At 28.1% G+C, this 21,047-nt stretch overlaps 1 protein-coding gene across 2 annotated transcripts in view; it reads right to left on the minus strand.

Annotated features, from left to right (window-relative positions):
* The window catches only part of LOC123297474 (cytoplasmic tyrosine-protein kinase BMX-like), a 92,199-nt gene extending 71,604 nt beyond the window's left edge, over nucleotides 1–20,595 (minus strand). Inside the window, exons 1-2 of one of the 2 annotated variants that reach the window (XM_044879144.1) lie at nucleotides 19,364–20,595; nucleotides 18,774–19,267 (exon numbers count right to left, since the gene is read on the minus strand). In XM_044879144.1, coding sequence (XP_044735079.1) covers nucleotides 18,774–19,267; nucleotides 19,364–20,467 — 1,598 coding nt within the window. In that variant the 5' untranslated portion in view covers nucleotides 20,468–20,595. Of the gene's footprint in view, nucleotides 1–18,773 lie in introns of both variants that reach the window. The other variant, XM_044879143.1, reaches the window with a different exon arrangement.
* Nucleotides 20,596–21,047: the final 452 nt, after the last annotated feature.

Below are 21,047 nucleotides of genomic sequence, written 5' to 3' on the forward strand. Positions count from 1 at the left end.
GACATTTCTCGGAACTACCCATCACCTATAACTATTACACTGTTTAAAAAAAAACTGTAATTTATGTGACAAATAAAATAAACTTAATTATTTGTTTTTAATGTGTTTGCAAAGTTTTTATGTCTATTTGTTTTAATAATTGACGTAAATATAAGTCAATAATTAAGTCCATATCGTGGTAATTGGATACTTATCATTAACTTAAAGTTGTTGAATATTAAACTTAGATTAGCTTATTTGAAAAGATCTTAAGAGTATTTTATTTTGTAAATACCTCATAGTTGACTTTCGATAGGGAAATGTTATCTTAATAGTGGAATAAAGAGAGAAGAATTACACTTATTCGGGGAAGTCATAAATTTTGAGAATACATCTCTGACTACATGAGGAAAAACATACTAAAAGTAATAAACAGTAGTCGTTACGCGTAATTTTCCACTCGTTCATGAATTTTTTCACAGTCGTCCTTGAAAATTTCACAATGTATTTGAGTAGGCTAAAGGACTTTTCTAATTGTACAATAAATAATTTAAGAAAAATAATTTTTTTTTTAAGGTACGAAAAAGTCGGCGACACACAAGGACAGTGAATGAAAATCACACCTTCAGGATAATACAATATCAGCTAAACTGGGTTAAATGAAAGAAGAGGCTATTGCATTATATTATCTCTATATATTATAAAGGTGAATGTAAATTTGTTATGCTTTCACGCAAAAACTGCTAAGTGGATTTTAATGAAACTTTACAAAAATATAGCTCATACATCGGAATAACACATGGGCTATTATTTATAAAAATATTTAAAAAATAATAAAAGGTAATAACAAAAAATTAAATTAATTTTTTGACATTTCAATGCGCCTTCTATGAATATACATTGTAACGCATAAATTAAAGGTTTCTGTAAAAAGAGTGAACGGGATATAATTTATGGCCATCTGTTCAATCAGAGTTTTATGAGAAACTCAATGCAATATGACTATTTTCTTTTTTTAAATTGAAAACTGCTTATTTGATTACTTTTACCTGTGTAAAAAGACAATTCCTTTCCTTATTTCGAGTGTAATGTAAGGGGGAAAAGTGAAAGCAAGGGAGGTGAAGGCTATAACGCGATCGTTTTTACTTTTAGACTCAGCAAAGTGGGTGGATATTCTGAAATACCTACTTTAAAAATAAAAATGAGTTTTATGTGGTCGAAGTACATGACGTTCGAACATGAAGAGATTTCCAACGAAATCAATAAAAACTTCTCTCTTCTTCTACGAATCAGCGTTTTTTGCTTATTTTAATAGGAATACAGTCGACTTTCCGATAGTCAATAAAGCGAGGTGTCAGAAATCGGGGCGAAGTATCAGACAAAAGTCTATGGAATTGGTGAATCGATTATCTTCATTCTATTACTTAAGCAAATAATAATTGAGTAAATGTTAATTATTTTTAAGTTGGCGAGGTTATTATATATTTGCCGAGCTTATAATTAAAACTATAGCTTTGAAATAAGGAAAAATTATATGGAAAGTTTTTTTTCTAATTATTGAAAATGCAAATATTAAAAAGTCAATATGTAATTAATATTAATACTAATTTATTATTTATAAGTTTCTTTCGCCATAACATATTTTCTTAAGTATTCTTAGAAAAATCTTGAGTCATTCCTTAAAGTAAACATATTTATTGAAAGTATAAAGTACGAAGAAAATGGAATTGAATGAATTAAACTTAACAAAAAAACTAAATACAATGCTTACCAATAATTGTTTTTTAAATAATATTTTCCATTTCATAATTCATTTATTTTCAAAAGAAAATTAATATTTGTATCATAAATAAATCATTTTGAATTTCATTCTTATTCAGATTGAAATAAAGATTCTAGAAAAGGTTTTTACGTTCCAGTTAATATTTGTATACCCTCTGCTTATATGAAATATATCAGAGTATATCAAAGTTTATTAATTTTAGTTCTAAGTTTCTAGCGCTTAGAAATATTGTTGGTACAAACAAAATTTTAGTATAAGTGTTCATAAAATCATTCTGGTTAGTCCATTTTCGTTTTCTCGTCTACATGTCTACACTTGCAAACGACACTTCAAAAACGAAGAAATATTGAACTTAAATTTTTGTAGCATCTTCAGGGCGTTAAGGCAAATGGGTCATGAGTCCGTGGGATAAATTAATATTCTTACAATATGAAATTAAAGATATTTGAGCGCTACAGATAATAAAAATCCACGCCTACAAGTTCCATATTAATGAAAATGATTGAATATAATGCACATCACTGGAAATAGTTACAGAAACGTTTCCATAGACGTACTCAGGGGAAGGCAGCTGCCTCCCCCGGTTCTGAATTTATAAACTTAATTGGATAACTATGTGTATTCATGCCAAAATACAATTGGGTCTATGAAATTTTTAGGTAAAAATTACCGATTTGCCCCTTTTCTTGGAGCAGAAGCTGGACACGCCCATGAACGTTTTTGCTAAAAATGTTTTCACTATATTATTTTATTGTCCAAGTGAACGCAGCCTACATAAATAACGAATTAACTTATTTTATTTCACGGTGTTAATGCATTTTGAAACTGCAACCATAAGATGAATTTGCAATAAAATAAACCCGGATAATGAATAATAAATGCTAAATAACAACTAATATTCAATAAAATTATGAATAGCTCATAAAATTACTTTCTCTATGTTTAAAAAAAAAATTAAATTATGAGATGAAATAACATAAAAATTGAGTACCTATATTTACTTTCGACTGTGTTTGGTACCAAAGCAGACACAATCCAATTTAAATTCAAGTGAATTTAATATTTTTATAACGAACGTACAAAAATATAACAAGTTCATTCAAAATATAACAGTTTTAAATTACCATTTTGTCGCGACAATATTTTTATGAAGTGTATGTATGTTTTGTGCAAGCAGAACCGGCTTACCAAAAAATAATTTCCTCTAAATACATGCATGGAATTTATAAAACTAAATCATATTAAAACAAGTGAAAACAAAGAATTGACTGAGTTAATTGTTGAAATACCTTGTATAGACAGTGTTGATTACGCAATTGCTTGTTTCTTTACATCATATAATTTAAAAAATATATTTTTTATACACAAAGTAATAAGAATCTCTTTGTTCTCACTTTTTCAGTAGTATATTCTATAAACAAACAAACACATACATAAAATATATGTAACGTATAAATTTAAATATATACAATACCTTTATGCATACTATACGGGGTGTCTTTTTTAAGTTGGCATACGCTTGAAACTCGAAAAATAAGTTTTATCGATGAAGTGCTTCAAGCAAAAAATGTTGGGTCAGTACATCTTTCGCACACATTAAACTTGACCTATAGGTTTTCAAGTTCAATGAAAAGCTCACTATACTCCATAATTGGTAATCGATAGAAAAAACTTTAAATTAGAATGTTGTTTTGATTAAAAAAGAAACATTTTTTATTCGAAACATTTTTCTGCAAACGGTACAGTTTAGGTAGAAGCGGACTGAAAAGTTTGAACTTAAATTGATATCTCTTTTTGTTTTTGAGTTATCGTGATCACAGACAGACAGACGGATAACCGGCAATGGACTAGTTAAATGATTTTATGAACACCTATACCAAAATTTTGTTCGTAGCATCAATATTTTTAACCGTTGCAAACTTGAGACTAAACTTAATATACCTTGATATATTAAATATGTACATGGTATAATTATGATTTGAAAACGTTTTTTTTTTTTTTTTTTAATTATAATAATTGGAACAATTATTGTAAAATATTGTTAATTATTTTAAAACCAACCATTTATGCAGCTTTTTTCGGGAATACGCATTAGTAAACGTAGCAAGCGCATCCGTTCCCAAAATTAAACTTTCTCATGATGTTGGTATTTATACTACACATGGTTTTAGTTTATGCATAATTAAGTGTTTTGGGGTCGGCTGGAAGATCAATACTACCCTGCACTTACAGTACAATTGCCATTTCTAAATAGTTAAAAACGTTATTATGTAACTCACTTGCATTTACTATTATTATTATTATTACAACATAAAATAAATAAAAACATGAATTATATTTGTAGCACGATTTACGAGACTTAATAACATTTTATCTACATCGTCATCATAATCATAACAGTCAGCCAGCCAATAGTTAGTTTACTGAGTTTACTCTACTCGTCTTTCAAAACTTTATTATTTGTTTGTGACTTTATAAATAAACTGAAGAAATAAAATATAAATCGGTTCAACATGAAAGTATAAATCATCAACGATAAGGTTCGAAACATTCGGTTTTAAGGTTTGATTATCAAAATTCCGCCCCTTAGGGTGCAAATAAAGAATGTATTTTTGTATATGGAAACCCATGTAAATAATTTTCCAGGCTAATATAAATCAATGCTTGCTATGATGTCAATGCCACTAAGGTTTATTAAAGTTTATAATATTTATAAGATAATTTTAAATGTTCTTCTCAGAAGCGCTTTGTTGGGAAAGTTCCTTTATAAATGGAAAATAAAGTTTATCGTTGCACGAAGTATTTTTAACAATGATTACATCTCCATAAACATTTTAAATTAGAATTATAAAGGAAAACTATTGATTTTATTATAAATAAGAGTGATTGGATAGATAATCTTATTAACGTGGCTGTCTTTATACAATATTGTAAAAATAGTGTACTACATCATACAGCAGTGGTATGTACGTATAGATATTCTTAGCACACTCAAATAAGTATTAATTTTAACATGCTTTTAATTCATCTGTCCATTTATCACGTATTCTGTATGATAATAGCATGAAAATAAACATATGTAATTCTGTATATAATAGACATCTCTCTTACACTACTTATATTATAAATATAATTGTTTCTGTTATACAAAAAATTTAAATAACTTTGAGTAACTATACCTCAAGAATGAAGCGGTCAATAGTTTTAGTTTTTTTTAAACTCACATGCACAAATTCATGAATTTTCAGATAGTTTTTTGAAAATATCTTAAATCTAATTTTTTTCTAGAATTAAAAACTTGTTAAAAACACAACAAAACGCAACCTTTCCTATGCTCTCCATGTTAATTATCCGAACTTTAAATGTATTTAACTCGAGTTAGAGACGGTCAATCGACTTCAAATATTTTTGATTAATGTATTATTATATTCCTAATAAGTATACACAAATTTAGAATTTTTTGTCGATATGCCCATAGCAAGACAACAACCTTAAGGTCCTGGAAAGCAGATTTCGATCAGCGTCGGTCATACTAGGTAGGAACACAGCTGTGCCATTTTAGAAATTGGACACATTTGGTAGATGGTTGTCGATTTATTCGAGCTTTTAGTGTCCTACGGAGCCCTTGCAATGAATATACATATAATAATATTATTAAATAATGTTTTATAATAACTATATACAATAAAAAAATTCGAGATTACCGTTAGTTCGTATTACATTCAAAATGATAAAACAAGAACGAACAACTTATATTATAAATAAAGTTACAACACTTGAGATGAGAAGACCTTCATACATTTCTGTATCAAAATTAAATCATTCAATTTATTCTCACAGTCAATTTATAATTATTATTATTGTCTCATGATTTAACAGTACTCAAGATTCAACATATTTTTTAGTTGGAAATTTGATGTAAAAAGACGACCCACTAATGATTATTTAATGAAATATATTCTTTGAGTTACTGTCTCTAGGATTGTATCCTTTATTTTTAACACCTTTTAACCCCCGAACTAAAAAAAGGGGTATTATAAGTTTAATCACTATGTGTGTTTGTCTGTATGTGGCATCCTAGTGCCTAAACGGAAGAACCGATTTTAACTTTTTTGGTTTCATTTGAAAGGTTACTTAACGGAGAGTGTTTCAATTGCAAGATTAGGGTTCCGTACCCTAAAAAACTAAAAAATTGGCGATGATCTTCAAAATCGATTCAGTTTGGAAGGCATGACATATAATTTTAACATATAAATAATTACTATGGAGTTATTAAGTCAACTCAAATATTTCAATTTCAATTAAAATATTTCCAAAAATTTGTCCCAAAAAATGATAGCTCTCTAAGTATCCTTTTCATTTCATCTGATGTCCTTGGCCATCACTTTGATATTGATTTAAGAAAGAGTGTTATAAGTTTAAAGTGTTTATATGTGCGTCAGTGTGTTTCTCAGTGACATCGTAGCCCCTGAACGGTTGAACAGACTTGATTGAGAACATTTTATAGCTTAGTTTCCAAAAGTCGGTTTACAAGGCATAAATCGCATTTGTCGGGGGTTTTATAAATTTTGTAAATTTCACTTGTGACACCATATAAATTACTTTATACATAAAACGAGTAGATAAAAAATAAAAATCCACAAGAGATAGAAGGAAGCTTCATAAGTATTTTACAAAGCTACATAAAACTACCCCTCAAAAAATTCCAGTATTTCACAAATATTTACGAATCATGATTAAAAATTCTTAATTAAAAATTACACACACGAAATAAGGACCTTCAAACATTGTCGTGTTGTATGTGCTTTTTATAACAATTTAAGGATGTTACCATGAAATTATAAATAAAAATTATTGATTTGATACACCAATTTGTCCTTAATCAAAAGTAATAAACAATTTTAAACAAATCAATTCTGATAGTAAACAATTAATTGAATAAAAGACGCTGTAATGAATATCAATTTAATTTAAAAAACCTTCCGATTCACGATTGTGGAAATAAAAATGACACAATTTAAAGTAATAAAATATTACAACATGTCGTTTTGAATACAGTATTCCTACGACCTTACGTATTTTTGTATCAACAAAACGGGTGCAACGACCACCATCCATTGGCTATGATGTTTATTGCGTTTCTGTTTTGTCTTTAGGCTAATAAATTTTTATTTGACAAGGTGAAGGAAATACCCTTGACAATGTTTTTTATGAAAACAAATATAGTTTTCGGATGTTTATGTGTGTGATTACTTGCAATTTTTATTTTTTTAATTGCAAATTTTTTTAAAATCAAGGTATGCTTATGTAAATTTTTTCTGGAAAAAATATGTGATCGATGTGTTTATTTCTAAAAAATGTAAATTATTTTTCCTTAAATCAATAATGAAAAATTTATTTTTCATGATAGTGATACGCGGTTCATGTTACGAACACAAAACAAAATAAATTTTATTTTTCGAAAAAACTAATTAAAAAATTTTGCATACATTGTTTTCAAATCAAACGTGACATGTGATAATAATATTCATTCTGTGGAATGTATTTTCAAAAAATGGGGGGAAATGACACGTGAAAATTGAAAATCCTCGCAAAACAACAAACTTTTTTTTTCGCGACGAATGTTAGTAATTATTTTTATTTTTATTGTGCAAACGCCGGGAAATAATATATTATAGAGAAATTCGTATCTTGTACTATTCTGTCGGCCACTAGCGAGGTATTTTCAGCTATATTTCAGCAGTAAATAAAGAGACATCGAATCAGAATCGAGTAATTATTTTATGTTATAGTTAATCTCCTTCACCTTTCTTAAAGCTATTAATGGTTTAATACTTTACGATATGTGGTCGGCAGACGATAAATTTTGATTCTTTTTATACCCGTTTCTTATAAGGTTAAATAAAATCCTTCAAACTTAAAATAAAAGTGAACCTATTAACACAAAATCGTCATTTAAATAAAATAAATAAATTTAAAAAATCAAAAAATCCAACTGCGTTAAATAAAAACTGAGAAAGCAAGTCTAGTAGTTTACATAGTGACTTTAACAGTCTGGGCTCATTATTGGAAAGATTTGAGACGGTGTTCTTCAAATCAATTCAATTCAATTTATTCATTCTTTTTTTAAACAATACAATATTATACAGAACATGTCATTAAAAACGCTAGAGAAATGAAAAGAAGCGGAAGGTATGCAGCTTTGGCTGACTTTGTTAGGAACTTTGTTAGGAGGTGTCTAGATTTTCGTAGGACCCAACTTTTTAAGTCGCTATGTAAACTATTGGACTTCTTTTTTTGCCTTTTCATTTTAATTATTGAACACAGTTGGGTTTTTTGATCTTATAAATTTATTTTTTTTAATTTACACTTTTTAGTGAGGAAATATCTATTCAATGATACCCCACCTTAACATAGTTCAACACCATGTCGTCAGTGGCACTCGCAAGATTAAGATAAATCGATTGAAGTAAAGAATCATCAAAATTGGTACAGGCGTTTGATGTCTAGTTTGCAAAGGAACAAACATACATATATATGACTGATAAACACATTACCACTACTTTACGTAGGGCAGTCGGGTAAATTTTGGATGCATGATATGACAATCACCGACGTCTGATGGCTCTGTTTTCAACAACACATCTTTAAAAGAAACTGACCATGAAATGTAAAAAAAAATTCTTATCCATTATTAAATTTAGATTTTTACAAGATAATTAGCTATCAAACATAGTAATTACACCCCAAAATTAAATAAATAAATATGTAAGTACAAATAAATACATTGAAAAATTATGATATGCAAAAAGTTATATTAATTTAAATATAATAGTTTTTCCCCACATATTTTATTGTTAATCATCTCTTTATTAATTTAAATATAAACCTTGTTCCATTTATTTTATGAAAAAATAAAACGTCCTTTCGTATACATTTAATAATAATGCCAACTACCAACGATTCAACCCCGCCGATATGCTCAATATCAAAAACGGATTTAATTTAATTTTTAAACCCATAATTTTGTAGTCTTTACGTTTAAAAAATTTATCAATTATTTTTTGAGCAGCTTATTAATTGTGAAATAAATATATTTACTTTTAGATATTAGCCATAATCCTACTTCCCAACTTCAAAGAACTAACACATCAGTCTAACTAATTTTTTTTTCATCAAATGTAAAGTATTGATTTGCCTATACGTTCTCGAAAATTTACTTATTTGCACAGTGCATGAATTTAATTTCAGGCGTTTCCATGGTAACGATACACTATGCTTCATTAATATAATTTTATAGATGGACATATAAGTCTATGATTATATGATTTACATTGAAAATTTGATATTATTTTCTAACAAATTTAAATAAGTTATTATGTTAATTAAATAACAACATTGAAAAAAAAGATTATTTATGCAATCAATCGTCTCTTATTTTCACAATTTCTAAAGCAACAGGTTTAATTAATTATTATTTTTCAATAATTTTAATTTGCCAGACGCCACGCAGAATGCCTACAGCTTCTCCGTCGGGATCTCTCCCAGAATTGATGGATGCAAGATTTCAAATCCGAACAATCTGAATCTGACTCTTTGCAGACTTCTTCAGGTGCAAGTAACATGTATGGAGGTTTTGTTATATTTAAAAAAAACCCAAGACTTATAGCAAATTTCATAAAATGCAGTTATAATTATTGTTATTTTTGGAGTCGGTGTCAGCCAAGTTAATGAAGCAAACTATTCTGTCACGGTGGTTGGCGTGATATTGAGTTATTCGTCCATTTGTGTACCACATATTTAATGTAAATTTAAGACTTATATGGTTTTCTCATAGATGCCATTGTCAGAACTGGACCAAATTGAAATGGGACCACACGGGAAGCACCAGCTTTCAAATACATCAAAATCGGTTCACCAAGTCAAAAGTTCTGAGGAATAAACATTAAAACAAAAAAAGTCGAATTAAGAACCTTTTTTTGTTTGAAGTCGATTAAAAGTTGCACATAAATGAATAAAAATTCACATTATTTGTATGTTAAGAATAGAACTTTAAATAAATATACGTTTTTAGCAACTCTGTATTGGTACCATTTAGGAAACATGGTAAAATTCATCAAATTATAATAATTAAACACCAAATCTCTATCTTACACAGTTAAGGACGAATTCGGAAAGAAGATTACATCTTTAATTTAATTTTTATAATGATTTAAAATTATATATATTTTAAAATATACTTGGAAAATGATTCATTATTTTATTTAATCAATGTAATAATATTTTGTAGAAAATTATAATATTTAAAATAATTACGTTTATGATTATTATTGAATTAAAATCAAATAATAAAACATAAATCTTTTAACAAAAACCAGTAGTTTGTTTACTTCTCCAGTTATTTTTGCAACAGTAAATATTTTAGGTAATTTTATTAAAACAACTGCAACATATTTTAAACTTCATTGATGATGATTATTTTTATGTGATGTTGGTACAACTTGTTTATTGGTATTGGTATTGGTGATATAATTAAAGAAATCAGTGACCGATAATGGAATGCTTGTCTTGATTGGCATGAATGATTTATTTCACAAATACCAAAAGATCAGGATGAGATCAAGTGAATTATTTTATGTGACAACTGTTTTTTTAATTTTAAAATTATATAATGGCTTGTAATTGGTTTGTACAGGGTTATTGGATTTTTAAAAGGTCCACTTTTGAAAATAAATAATTTCATGAACCTCAGTTAATAGTAAAAAGAACATTAATATTGTCGCAAAAAAAATAGAACAAGAGACAATTGTAGATAAGTGACGTTCCCTAGTAATATTTCACTTCAGTAAAGCCCTCCCTCTTAGCTATCAAATCCCAGAAGAACCGATCACCTGTGAAATTTAAATGTACATTCAAAGTGGTTGTGAAAACTGTTAAAGACAATAATTGATGACTTGAAAATGTTAGGGGAACGAAGATCACATATGGCAGATTTAAGTTATACAGGGTGTTCTAAAATTGATAGTAGAAAAGTAAACCAGTAAATTAAGCTTTTCAAGGCGAATGAAAAAGTTTTTTATCAAATTTCGATCTGATGCATACTTTCCAAGATAATTCACCAAATTAATTATTAAAAAATCAATAAATTTTAACCAATTATAGAACACTTACATTCAGGCGTTACATCTTATTTTACATACATAGTAGTGGCAGGAGTGACTCGCATTTTATTAACAAATTATTGCACCTTATTGGATTATTAAAACAATTCTGAGAATATTTTATTATAAATAAGCCACATCTTTCTCAGAATAATCAAACTAAGTGGGATAATTTGATAATTAAAATGATAAATGTAGGGTTATAAATAAATTTAAAAAGACATTTTTATAGACCGAATTTTTAATATACAGAGTACATATGCGATCAAAACCTTCATGCACTATTTTTGATACGAATTCATTGGATTTTCGAAAAAATGTTTTTAGTTAAAGTTGTTAAATATTGTAGGTATCTAAGATCTTTTTCCGTCTCTAACAGTTTTCAAACAGAATCAAAAGCGGAAAGCCGAGTATCAAAAAATTGGGCCAAATCTGTTGGGTTTCCGAAAAAAGGTTTCGAACAAAAGTTTTAAATTTTGTACAGTCTTCGAACAGTTTGCTGTATCTTAAACAATACTGTTAGAAATAGAGCAAACTGTTCGAAAATTTAACAACTTTTCTTCGAAACCTTTTTTCGGAGCCCAACAGATTTGGCCCACTTTTTTGATACTCCGCTTTCCATATGCCATAGAGAATAAATCAAAATTATAAAAAGTTATTAAGAATACGAATATCGATAGAGTCAACTCAAGCCAAACGCTATGTCGAATATTTCAATAAAAACAAAATAACTACACGTATAACTTTGTTAACTATAAGATCGTTGTTATTGTTGTGTCTGGTGAATGAACCAGTAATCGAGCTCCGGCTCAATCAACTCCGGGATACAATGTATACAATCATGTGTTATTATTATTATTTAAGTCTTTATATGGAATTGCAATGTGTATTGTGACAAATTTACTAGCCAGACCATCTTATAAATTATTTTATAAGTATTCAGCAGCCTCACCTTAAACTTCATTTCAAGGGTTCCGTAACCGAAAGGTAACCAAAAGGATCTTATTACTAAAACTCCGCTGTCTGTCTGTCAGCGAGCTGTATCTAATAAATCGCAATAGTTAGACAGGTCAAAGTTTGAAAAGACTGTGTATTTCTAATGCCGCTATAAAAACAAATAATAAAAATATAAATTAATAATGAGAAACAAAACAATGAAAAACAATATTAGTTGTTTTTAACAATAGATGGCATTATAAAAATAGTATTTGCAGTAATCATAGAGGGCAATAAAAAATTTTGTATTATTTTTACAATGATAGTTTTTGTCTATAATCATAGATGACTTTATAATGATATTCTTTTAAAAAAGAATTTAATAAAAAGTACATTTAATTATTTTAAGCTTGGCGCTCCATAAAAAATATATCAAAAGTTCTTCCGACTATGCAAATTTTCATTGAACTCCAGCCAATTCTTTAATTATTAAAAAATATTAAAATAAGACATCGAATTGAAATTAGGTTTTACTTTCTAAAATATAAAATGTCGTAAAATATTAAGTTAAATGAATTTTTTAACAGTATAGTATGGTTTTGTAAAGTCTCTTATAATACATATTTCAATTTGAATAATTTATATGAAACCTAATTGGATATTCTGAAGCCAACGTCACGTATGAGAGAATATTTCCATTTTCCACGTTCTAACAATGAATTCACTTTATTTTCATAATTAGTTCAACATTGTCATTGTCGTCTTCTACGAATTTAATTTGATTTTATTATGTTCAAATGAAAATGTAAATAATTCATGAATTTATAGACAGAATATGAATTTTCATTGTATTGTTTTAATATTAAATTATTAAATTTCAAGAGAAAATTTTTTATCATTATGCTTATTCTCTTTTTATACCATGAAATATACAAAGGTATACTAAGTTTAGTCCCAAGATTGTAACGCTTAAAAATATTGATATTAGAAACAAAACTTTGGTATAGGTGTTCATAAAATCACCTAATTAGTCCATTTCGGGTCTGTCCGCCGTCTGTCATCACGATTACTCAAAAACGAAAAAAGATATCAAGCTGAAAATTTTATAGCGTGTTAAGGAAGTAAAAAGTGAGGTCGAGTTCGTAAATGAGCAACATAAGTCAATTGAGTCGTAGACTCTATTGCCCATCCATCTTGTAAACCGTTAGAGATAGAACAAAAATTTAAATGTAAAAATTGTTCCTTAAAAAAAAAAAAAAAAAAAAAAAAAAAAAACTTTTGTTTGAAACATTTTTTCGTTAACATCACTGTTTACAATATTTTAAAATATCAACAATAAATGCAATCAATTGAATTGATTGATTGAGTTTAATATTACGGAAGTTTTTAATACAAAATATAATAATAAAAGTTGGTACTTGCAGCATGACGACATCAGTGTAATATAATAAAGTTTGTATTAAGAGTGTAGCGGATCAAGAGACATTGTATTATTATCACAGACTTAGATATATATATGATGTAAGAAGAGATTGAGTTTACAATGCAGAGTTTCTGAGATATCGCAATGTAAGATTTTAGTCCGTATCTCAAAAACTATTCGATAAGTCATCAAATGCACTCAATTTAAATACTATTTGGATCAAAATTACCTTATATACTGAGTTTTATCGAAATTGGAGATAAAAAAAAATTCTCGACTTTTTGCAATTTTTTTTAAGGAGTGAAAGAATCGAGAAAAACGCAAAAAAAAGTTTTGAAATTTGATGAAACTCAGTGGATGGGGTAATTTTGATCCAAAAAGTATAAAAATCAGGTTAATTTAATGATTGGATCTAGAAAAAGTTCATTTCAAAAAGTCATGGACAAAACTTCATTTCAAAAAAGTTAAGAGTTCCCCACCAGAAAATTAAAATCCATAAAATTTTAAACAAAAAGGAGGATAAGTGAGGGCTCTAACGTGATAGCCTTTGTTTTTAAAGGAGCAATTGCCGAGCAAAGCGGGCGAATATTTGCTAGTATGCTATAAAATACCAAAAATAAATAGAAGTGAACACATAGCAAATCATAATAGGAATAAGATATAACGAACTTATGGATTTTGACCTTCTTTAGTCCTAGATTTTTCCTTACTGTTACGAAAGTTTGACCTTCACTGAAAAATGAAGTTACAAACTTTGACAACACACCTTGTATGTAATTTATAATACTGGGACACATGTAACAGTGTATAAAACAATACATAACAATTACTTAAAGGTAAAGTTTGTTTACAAAGCCAGCCAATAATATTAAAATGACATTTATCCATTGTTTTTTTAGAACTATTATTTTAAAATCGATACACACACTGAATTATAGAAGCATACATAAGATTTACTTTTGAATAGTTATAAAGAGAAAAAGACAATTGCGTCTTTCATCACAAGAAAAATCAAGGGAAAAATTGCACGGAAATTCGCAATTTTTCATAGCTTTTGGGGGTATGAACAGCTGAGAAAACTCATGATGACATTTTAGAATCCGCCTTTTTTCTACAAAATAGCGGCCAGATAAAAAAAACGCCTCAAATGCTGTTTTTTATATGGTTTAAGACTAAAAGAGGGGAAAAGTGTTTAAATTTTTTTACAAAACAATATGCGCGGAGGACTTAAAAAAAGACAGTTTAAGGTGATTTGGAAACTTTGTTAATCAAAAAATGTATTTATCAAGTTTTATCGAAATCCCTAGTATTATTCAATCCTTGTATATCTCCTTAAATCCGACCTGGGCAAAAACTCTCAAATTCCTGTACTAAATGAAGGGTAAATAAAATTCCTACACCAAATTTTCCAGAAGTATCTTTTCTAAGTGTGTCGAAATTCTTCGCTCAGAGAAAGAATATTTTCTGGGAAAATTCTGGGGAATAAAATATTGATAAAACAATCTACCGATAAGAATCTTTGCTAATAATTGGCAAATCTATCTATGTTACAATAACAAAATCTACATAATTTACCGCCTTACATATTAAAATGTTATTATTTCACAATAAAAAAAAAGTTGTATGGTGTTGCATTTTATGTAATTAGTAATACAACAAAATTTTCATAGCAGCTGACCTTATTATAATCACATTACAATTTACAGCAAATAAATAAAATATGATGCACAATGCACATAGAATTTCTCAACACAAAAAAATAAATCAATTTTGTTTATATTAATCATATGTAAGAAGTAATTACGTAGTAAGATTGATAGCTGTTTTACAGGTGACTATCTGCTATCTATTTATACCTGGTGCTATGATGCACTGCACAAAAATATTTCGAAATAAGCTGGAGAGAAAACCACAAATTAACACATATAATTGTTTGTATTTAGTTTTTAATAATTGTACTGAGTGCTCTAAGACTTTCTGTCAATATACTGAAGGTACAGATTGCATACTCTATTGTTTATCGAAATAAATTGAGTTTACGAATAAAAACTTGCAAAAAAAGTTTATTTTAAGGAGATATGCAAGGATTGAATAATACTAGGAATTTCAATAAAACTTTATAAACACATTTTTTGATTAACAAAGTTTAAAAAAATCACAAAAAATTCCTAGGTCATCGGTCTTTTTATTATTATTTTATCGTTCAAAGTTGGCTGAAAAAATGATCTATCATGTAGGTTATCCTTTTCAATTGGATATTTCTATATCAAAAAATCTAGAGAGTGTGATAAAAAACTATCTTAAATATTTATACAATCTTGTAGTTTATAATAATACCATAAAAATATAAGGTTGCCGGTAATATAAAAACAAAATTTTAATTTAATTATGAGTTCATCGAATATCCATCATTTGGTGAACAGAAACAAGTATAGTTAGAGTATTGATGATTGAAGAGAGATATCTATATTATCAAATTGATAAGCATCACTTGCACACAATATATTATATATATTATTGTAGTTACGTGGTATTATAAAGCTAAAAATAACACATTATTTGACTACAAAGCATGTATTTGGTTTATATGTATGTACCGTGCAATAAACCAAAACTTTCTACAATACTGTAGGTTAACAATCACATTAAAAAAAGAATTACTTTACATTTAGACTTTTTTCTACCTCTTACAGTTTAGAATATTAAAAGTTTTTATAGAAAATTGGACGGTGATAAGTTCAACCGATTTAGTTCTACGTTCTTGACGCGAACTTTAGACCAATGATCCTATAGACGTTTATTTCCAGAACATTCTTTTAAAATTGTAGCTAACTATCCAAATTAAATTTTTAATTCCCGATGCCTTGACTCTTTTTTTGTATTATAAATACGTATTTTGACTACAATGTAATAATCATCAGTAAGAATTAGCTAATCAGTGAGTGTTTCACTACGGTGAATTAGGCATTAAGGCGAATTTGGAATTTTATTTTGAATACCTACTTCTCATATGTACTCCGATATCTGTCTTTTTTCAAGTTATCATTCTAACGAATAAACAGCAAAAAATGGTCTAATAAGGTGTTTTTAAGAACACATACACCAAAATTTGCTTCTATCGTCAATATTCCTAAGAGTTTCTAATTTGCATTAAACTTAAATTACTTAGTTTTTCATGAAATGGTTCAAGATTTTTATACCACAGCTTAAATATATTTAAACTGTCTCTTGCATAAAATATATCAAACTCTTAAGACTATGTAAAATTATTCAAAACAACTACTTTTTCCAAACAAGAATTCAAGAATGTCAAAATCACCATAACCCGTTAATGACTCGTATAAATTATCAGTCATTAAAAAAAAAAAATAATTGTGTTAATTTTCAATTTATTTTCATTTTTGTAACAATCATTATAAAATCAAAATAAAAACAGTAAAAATTGATGTCATAAACCTGCTTGAATCACGTTGTACATAAAATTATTTACATATACAACAAAATAATTTGTGGCTTTTCAGATTAAATAATTTTTCCAAGTGTATTAAATAATTATATAATGAATCATTTCTCACTTCTAATCAAGGAAAACATATATTATTAAATGAATTATTTATTTATTTATTTTTTAATCTAATCCACATTCTAACAGTTCTTTTACATTACATTTTCCTTTTAATAAGAAAACATTTAGAATACAACTTTTTTAAATTAATTGAAACAAAGAAACATGATTTATTTAAAAATTATTTTGATTAATTAATGTTTTTATTAATTGCTTTAAACAAATAACATTTCACTATTATAAAATATAGGGTATTTTTCAACACTACATTATAGACCAGTCTCCAGCTCATTCAGATGAAACCCGCCCGCGTCAACAAATCCCTCCAAAAATCATTTTAAGCCTATTCCGATAATTTTCATTACACATATAATAGCAGTCAAGCTTATAACACACTCCTTCTTGAATCGGGGCTTAAAAACCAATTCGAAAAAGGGCTGAAAATTTGATATACATAGACTTTTGCTAAATAGTCTGCCCCGGCTTAAAATATGTAAAAATTCTGACACCATTTATCAATTTTATTTCAATTTTTCATTTTTTTATCGATAGTAAAAAGATAATAAAAAGCGTCAAGATTCAATTCACAAAAAAAACGACCATTAAATCGTTATTTTTCGAAGTAAAAGTGAATGAGAATCATCAGAGTAGGCTATAAATATTTTTTGAAGAGAATCTAACAATTGAAAACAGACAAGGGTCCTGCGACCCATTTTTTGGGTTAGAGATATCTATTAGCTTAAATTGTATTTATTGATTATAAATCAAATACAGAAATTATCAAGACTGTGCCTAACATGTTTTTCTTCTACGCAAATTATTATAGTCGAGCATTTCTCTTTCAGAAGGGCAACTTGATGAAACAAGGTGCCCGTCGTCCGGCTTTTCAGCTTTCTGCCCTCAAAACATTTACTACGGAAATTCGGACCCAGGAAATCTAATTTTTAAATTGAAATTATTGCTGGATATAAAAGGATTTTAATATATCAATAACAAAAATTTGATCAGAATCCAACCATTTACATTACTTTATATATATATATATATATATGTATATACTTTTCAATAGTTCAAGCGATTCTTGCGACGTCTGTGGATTGATCAATATATATATATATATATATATATATATATATATATATATATATATATATATATATATATATATATATATATTGATCAATCCAAGAATCGCTTGAACTATTGAAAAGTTAGCTGAGCTTTGAGAGGATACGGATTAGCCACTTAAAGTTTAAGAGGGAAAGTGGGGGAACTTTTTAATAGAAAGTAAACATATTAGCAATAACATAGAAGCAGAGTAGATTTAGGGTGGAAATCTAGATGAAAAATAAGAACAAAATTTTCCGATATCGGTCATGGTTTTCTTAAAATCGAAAAATGGGTATTTCAACAAAATTTTTAACGTTCCATATTATGAAAATTACGCTAGATATCTAAGAATTTTATTCTTAATTTTCGTCTTATATCGTCAAGGTACAACATAATTCACCATCAAAATTGAAAATATATAACTTTTTAATTTGTGGCTTTTACTGAAAGATGCTTTCCTACAACTACATTAATCTTGTTTATTAGGGAATATCGAAATTCTAATTCTAATCTTGACTTTATTTTAAATAAATTTTCGCTTAGACACGCTCTATGAAATCAGGTCAATGCATATGATAGAAAAATTATTCCGAATCGTAACAATCAGTTTAACTTAGTTTAAATACCCTCATATAACAAATAAATTTTATCTAATATACAAGCGACTTGCATTAAATTTAGGTGTGGTACATGGCAACAAGGTCATCAAAAGACCTTGTTTAAAATGGTATATGAAAAAAAAATTTTACCGTTAACAACAATAAAAACAAAAAAGCACACGACAAAACAAAAGAAATAAAACTTTCTTCTACTTACGGTTCAGATGTTAAAACACAATACGCTTCCGATGATCCTGTACTCAGTTTTCGCGTTGTATTATGCACAAATTGTCTACGCCAATATGATGTAATCATTTGACGTGTAGTACTTTGATTTGTACGAAAATCATCGCCACTATCGCATGAACTACGACACGAATCATCGATACCACTATCGTCGCCAATTTTTAAATCAGTAAATAACTCCGACGAAGAACTTCTTCGGCGATGATCACCACGATAAACCATATTACGACGTGATTTTAAATCCTCCTCAAAAGAAAGTGAAAATCGACGATTTTTCACATCTTTTTTACTAACCGAATTAATTGTTGACGACGGAGATCCCGAATTCAATTTATCTTGCTGGTGTGTTAACCAATATAAAATATTTTCATTTTTATCAGGATAAATCATTTCGGGTACATTTTTCGGACTACGCCATTTACGATCAGGATAAATCATTTCGGGTTCATTTTTCGAACTACGCCATTTACGATCAGGATACATCGATTCGGTTACAATTTTCGAACTACTCCATTTACGATCAGGATACATCGATTCGGTTACAATTTTCGGACTACGCCAATTAATAGGTAGTGACCATTTCCTTGTATTTTCCTTCGTTTTAACTTTTCCTTGATCATGAGATAACGAATATAAGATATCATCTCCACGGCTTGCAGGGGATGTCTCAACATCTTTATTCATTTTCCAATTCATTGGTAGCGACCATTTACGATTTTCTTTTGGCTTTTTATCACTTTTCTCCTCTTGTTGTTGCAACCAATATAAAATATTCTCATGTTTCTCATCATCAACAATTCGAGAACGTTTACGTAACATTGGTAAGGACCATTTACGTGTTGGATTTGTAGCCGCTTGACGCTGTTGCTCTTCTTCAGTTAAAAGTGCACTCATACTAAACTTCTTCATCGGACGATTCGTTGGTGGTAAGGTTTGAGTACAATCAGATTCGATATTTTCTTGAATAGTATCACATTTAATATTTAGTAAGTCCATGCTACCTAAATTCACTGTTTTATATTTTTCTAATAAATGTTCCACAAGTTCATCGATCACAACTGACGAAGTTCTTGACGACGAACTACTTTTAGGTTTAGAAGAGGAACTATCAATATTTTTATCACTATTAATAATTGCACTATTTTCATCTTGAATTAAATTATTTTCCGACGTATTTTCAACCGTAAATCGTCCAATTACACTAACATTACTATTTTTATTACTATTTAATAAATTAGATTCAATAAATACATTAGAATTATTATATAATACTGTTGAATCATCTTGGATAATTATTTGTGGGATTGTGGTAGTTTGACTATCATCCCCAGTAACATCGTTTACAGGAGATGCTGGTCTGACAACTTCACCAACAGGCGCAACAACATTTAATTTATCTAATAATTGTTCTTCAGTTATAATTCGTTGATTATCATTACATATTGGAGGAAGAATTGTTAAAGAACTTTTTTGTAAGTCCGTAAGTTCTTTAAATCCACTACCTGTATCTTGTATAATTAATTGTTGATTCGCTAATTGTTGTAATAATTCATTTACCGCTGTCCAATGTGCGTTTGTTAAGACCCCATTTAATCGTATTGAAGATAATTGCATAGGGACCCATTGATTATCACGAAGACACCATACAACACCGGCTGCAACCATTTTCGAAAAATTATTTCCCTCTATTACAAATTATTAAAAGAGTTCACATTTCAAGGATATCTGCATGGAATCCAAATGAAATAATATCCTTTGATAATAATAAAAAACTACTTTCTTTAAAAAATTTCACTTCTAGTTTCTTTCTTTAAAAAAAATGTATTCAGGTCAAATAATAAAATCGTTTTTAAGTCACTTTTCACAAAACACAAAAAAACTTTTAAAAAACACAATAGAAAAATAAAAATAAACAGTAGATTCTCGATTTTTTTTAAAATCACTACACAAAATAAATTAAAAAAATAGATTACGTATTGAATATAAAAAAATAAATGAATAATGTTTTAATTTAAAGTTAAGATCTTAAAAAATAATAACACAGCTGATAAAAATAACAATAATAATCGCGACGATGTTGGAGAAACGTACACATTGCTGTATTCTGACTATAAAGTGACTGAGTGCTTACAGTTTTTTAGGAGGACACTGTCCCATGTGTGTGTATTTTACAAACTCACTTGACTTAATGCATTTCATTGGTGTAATAAAGTAAACTTTAAAGTTATTTATTGGAGGTAGTAAG

The sequence above is a fragment of the Chrysoperla carnea genome, chromosome 4, assembly GCF_905475395.1.
Source record: "Chrysoperla carnea chromosome 4, inChrCarn1.1, whole genome shotgun sequence".
Classification (NCBI taxonomy): Eukaryota; Metazoa; Arthropoda; class Insecta; order Neuroptera; family Chrysopidae; genus Chrysoperla; species Chrysoperla carnea.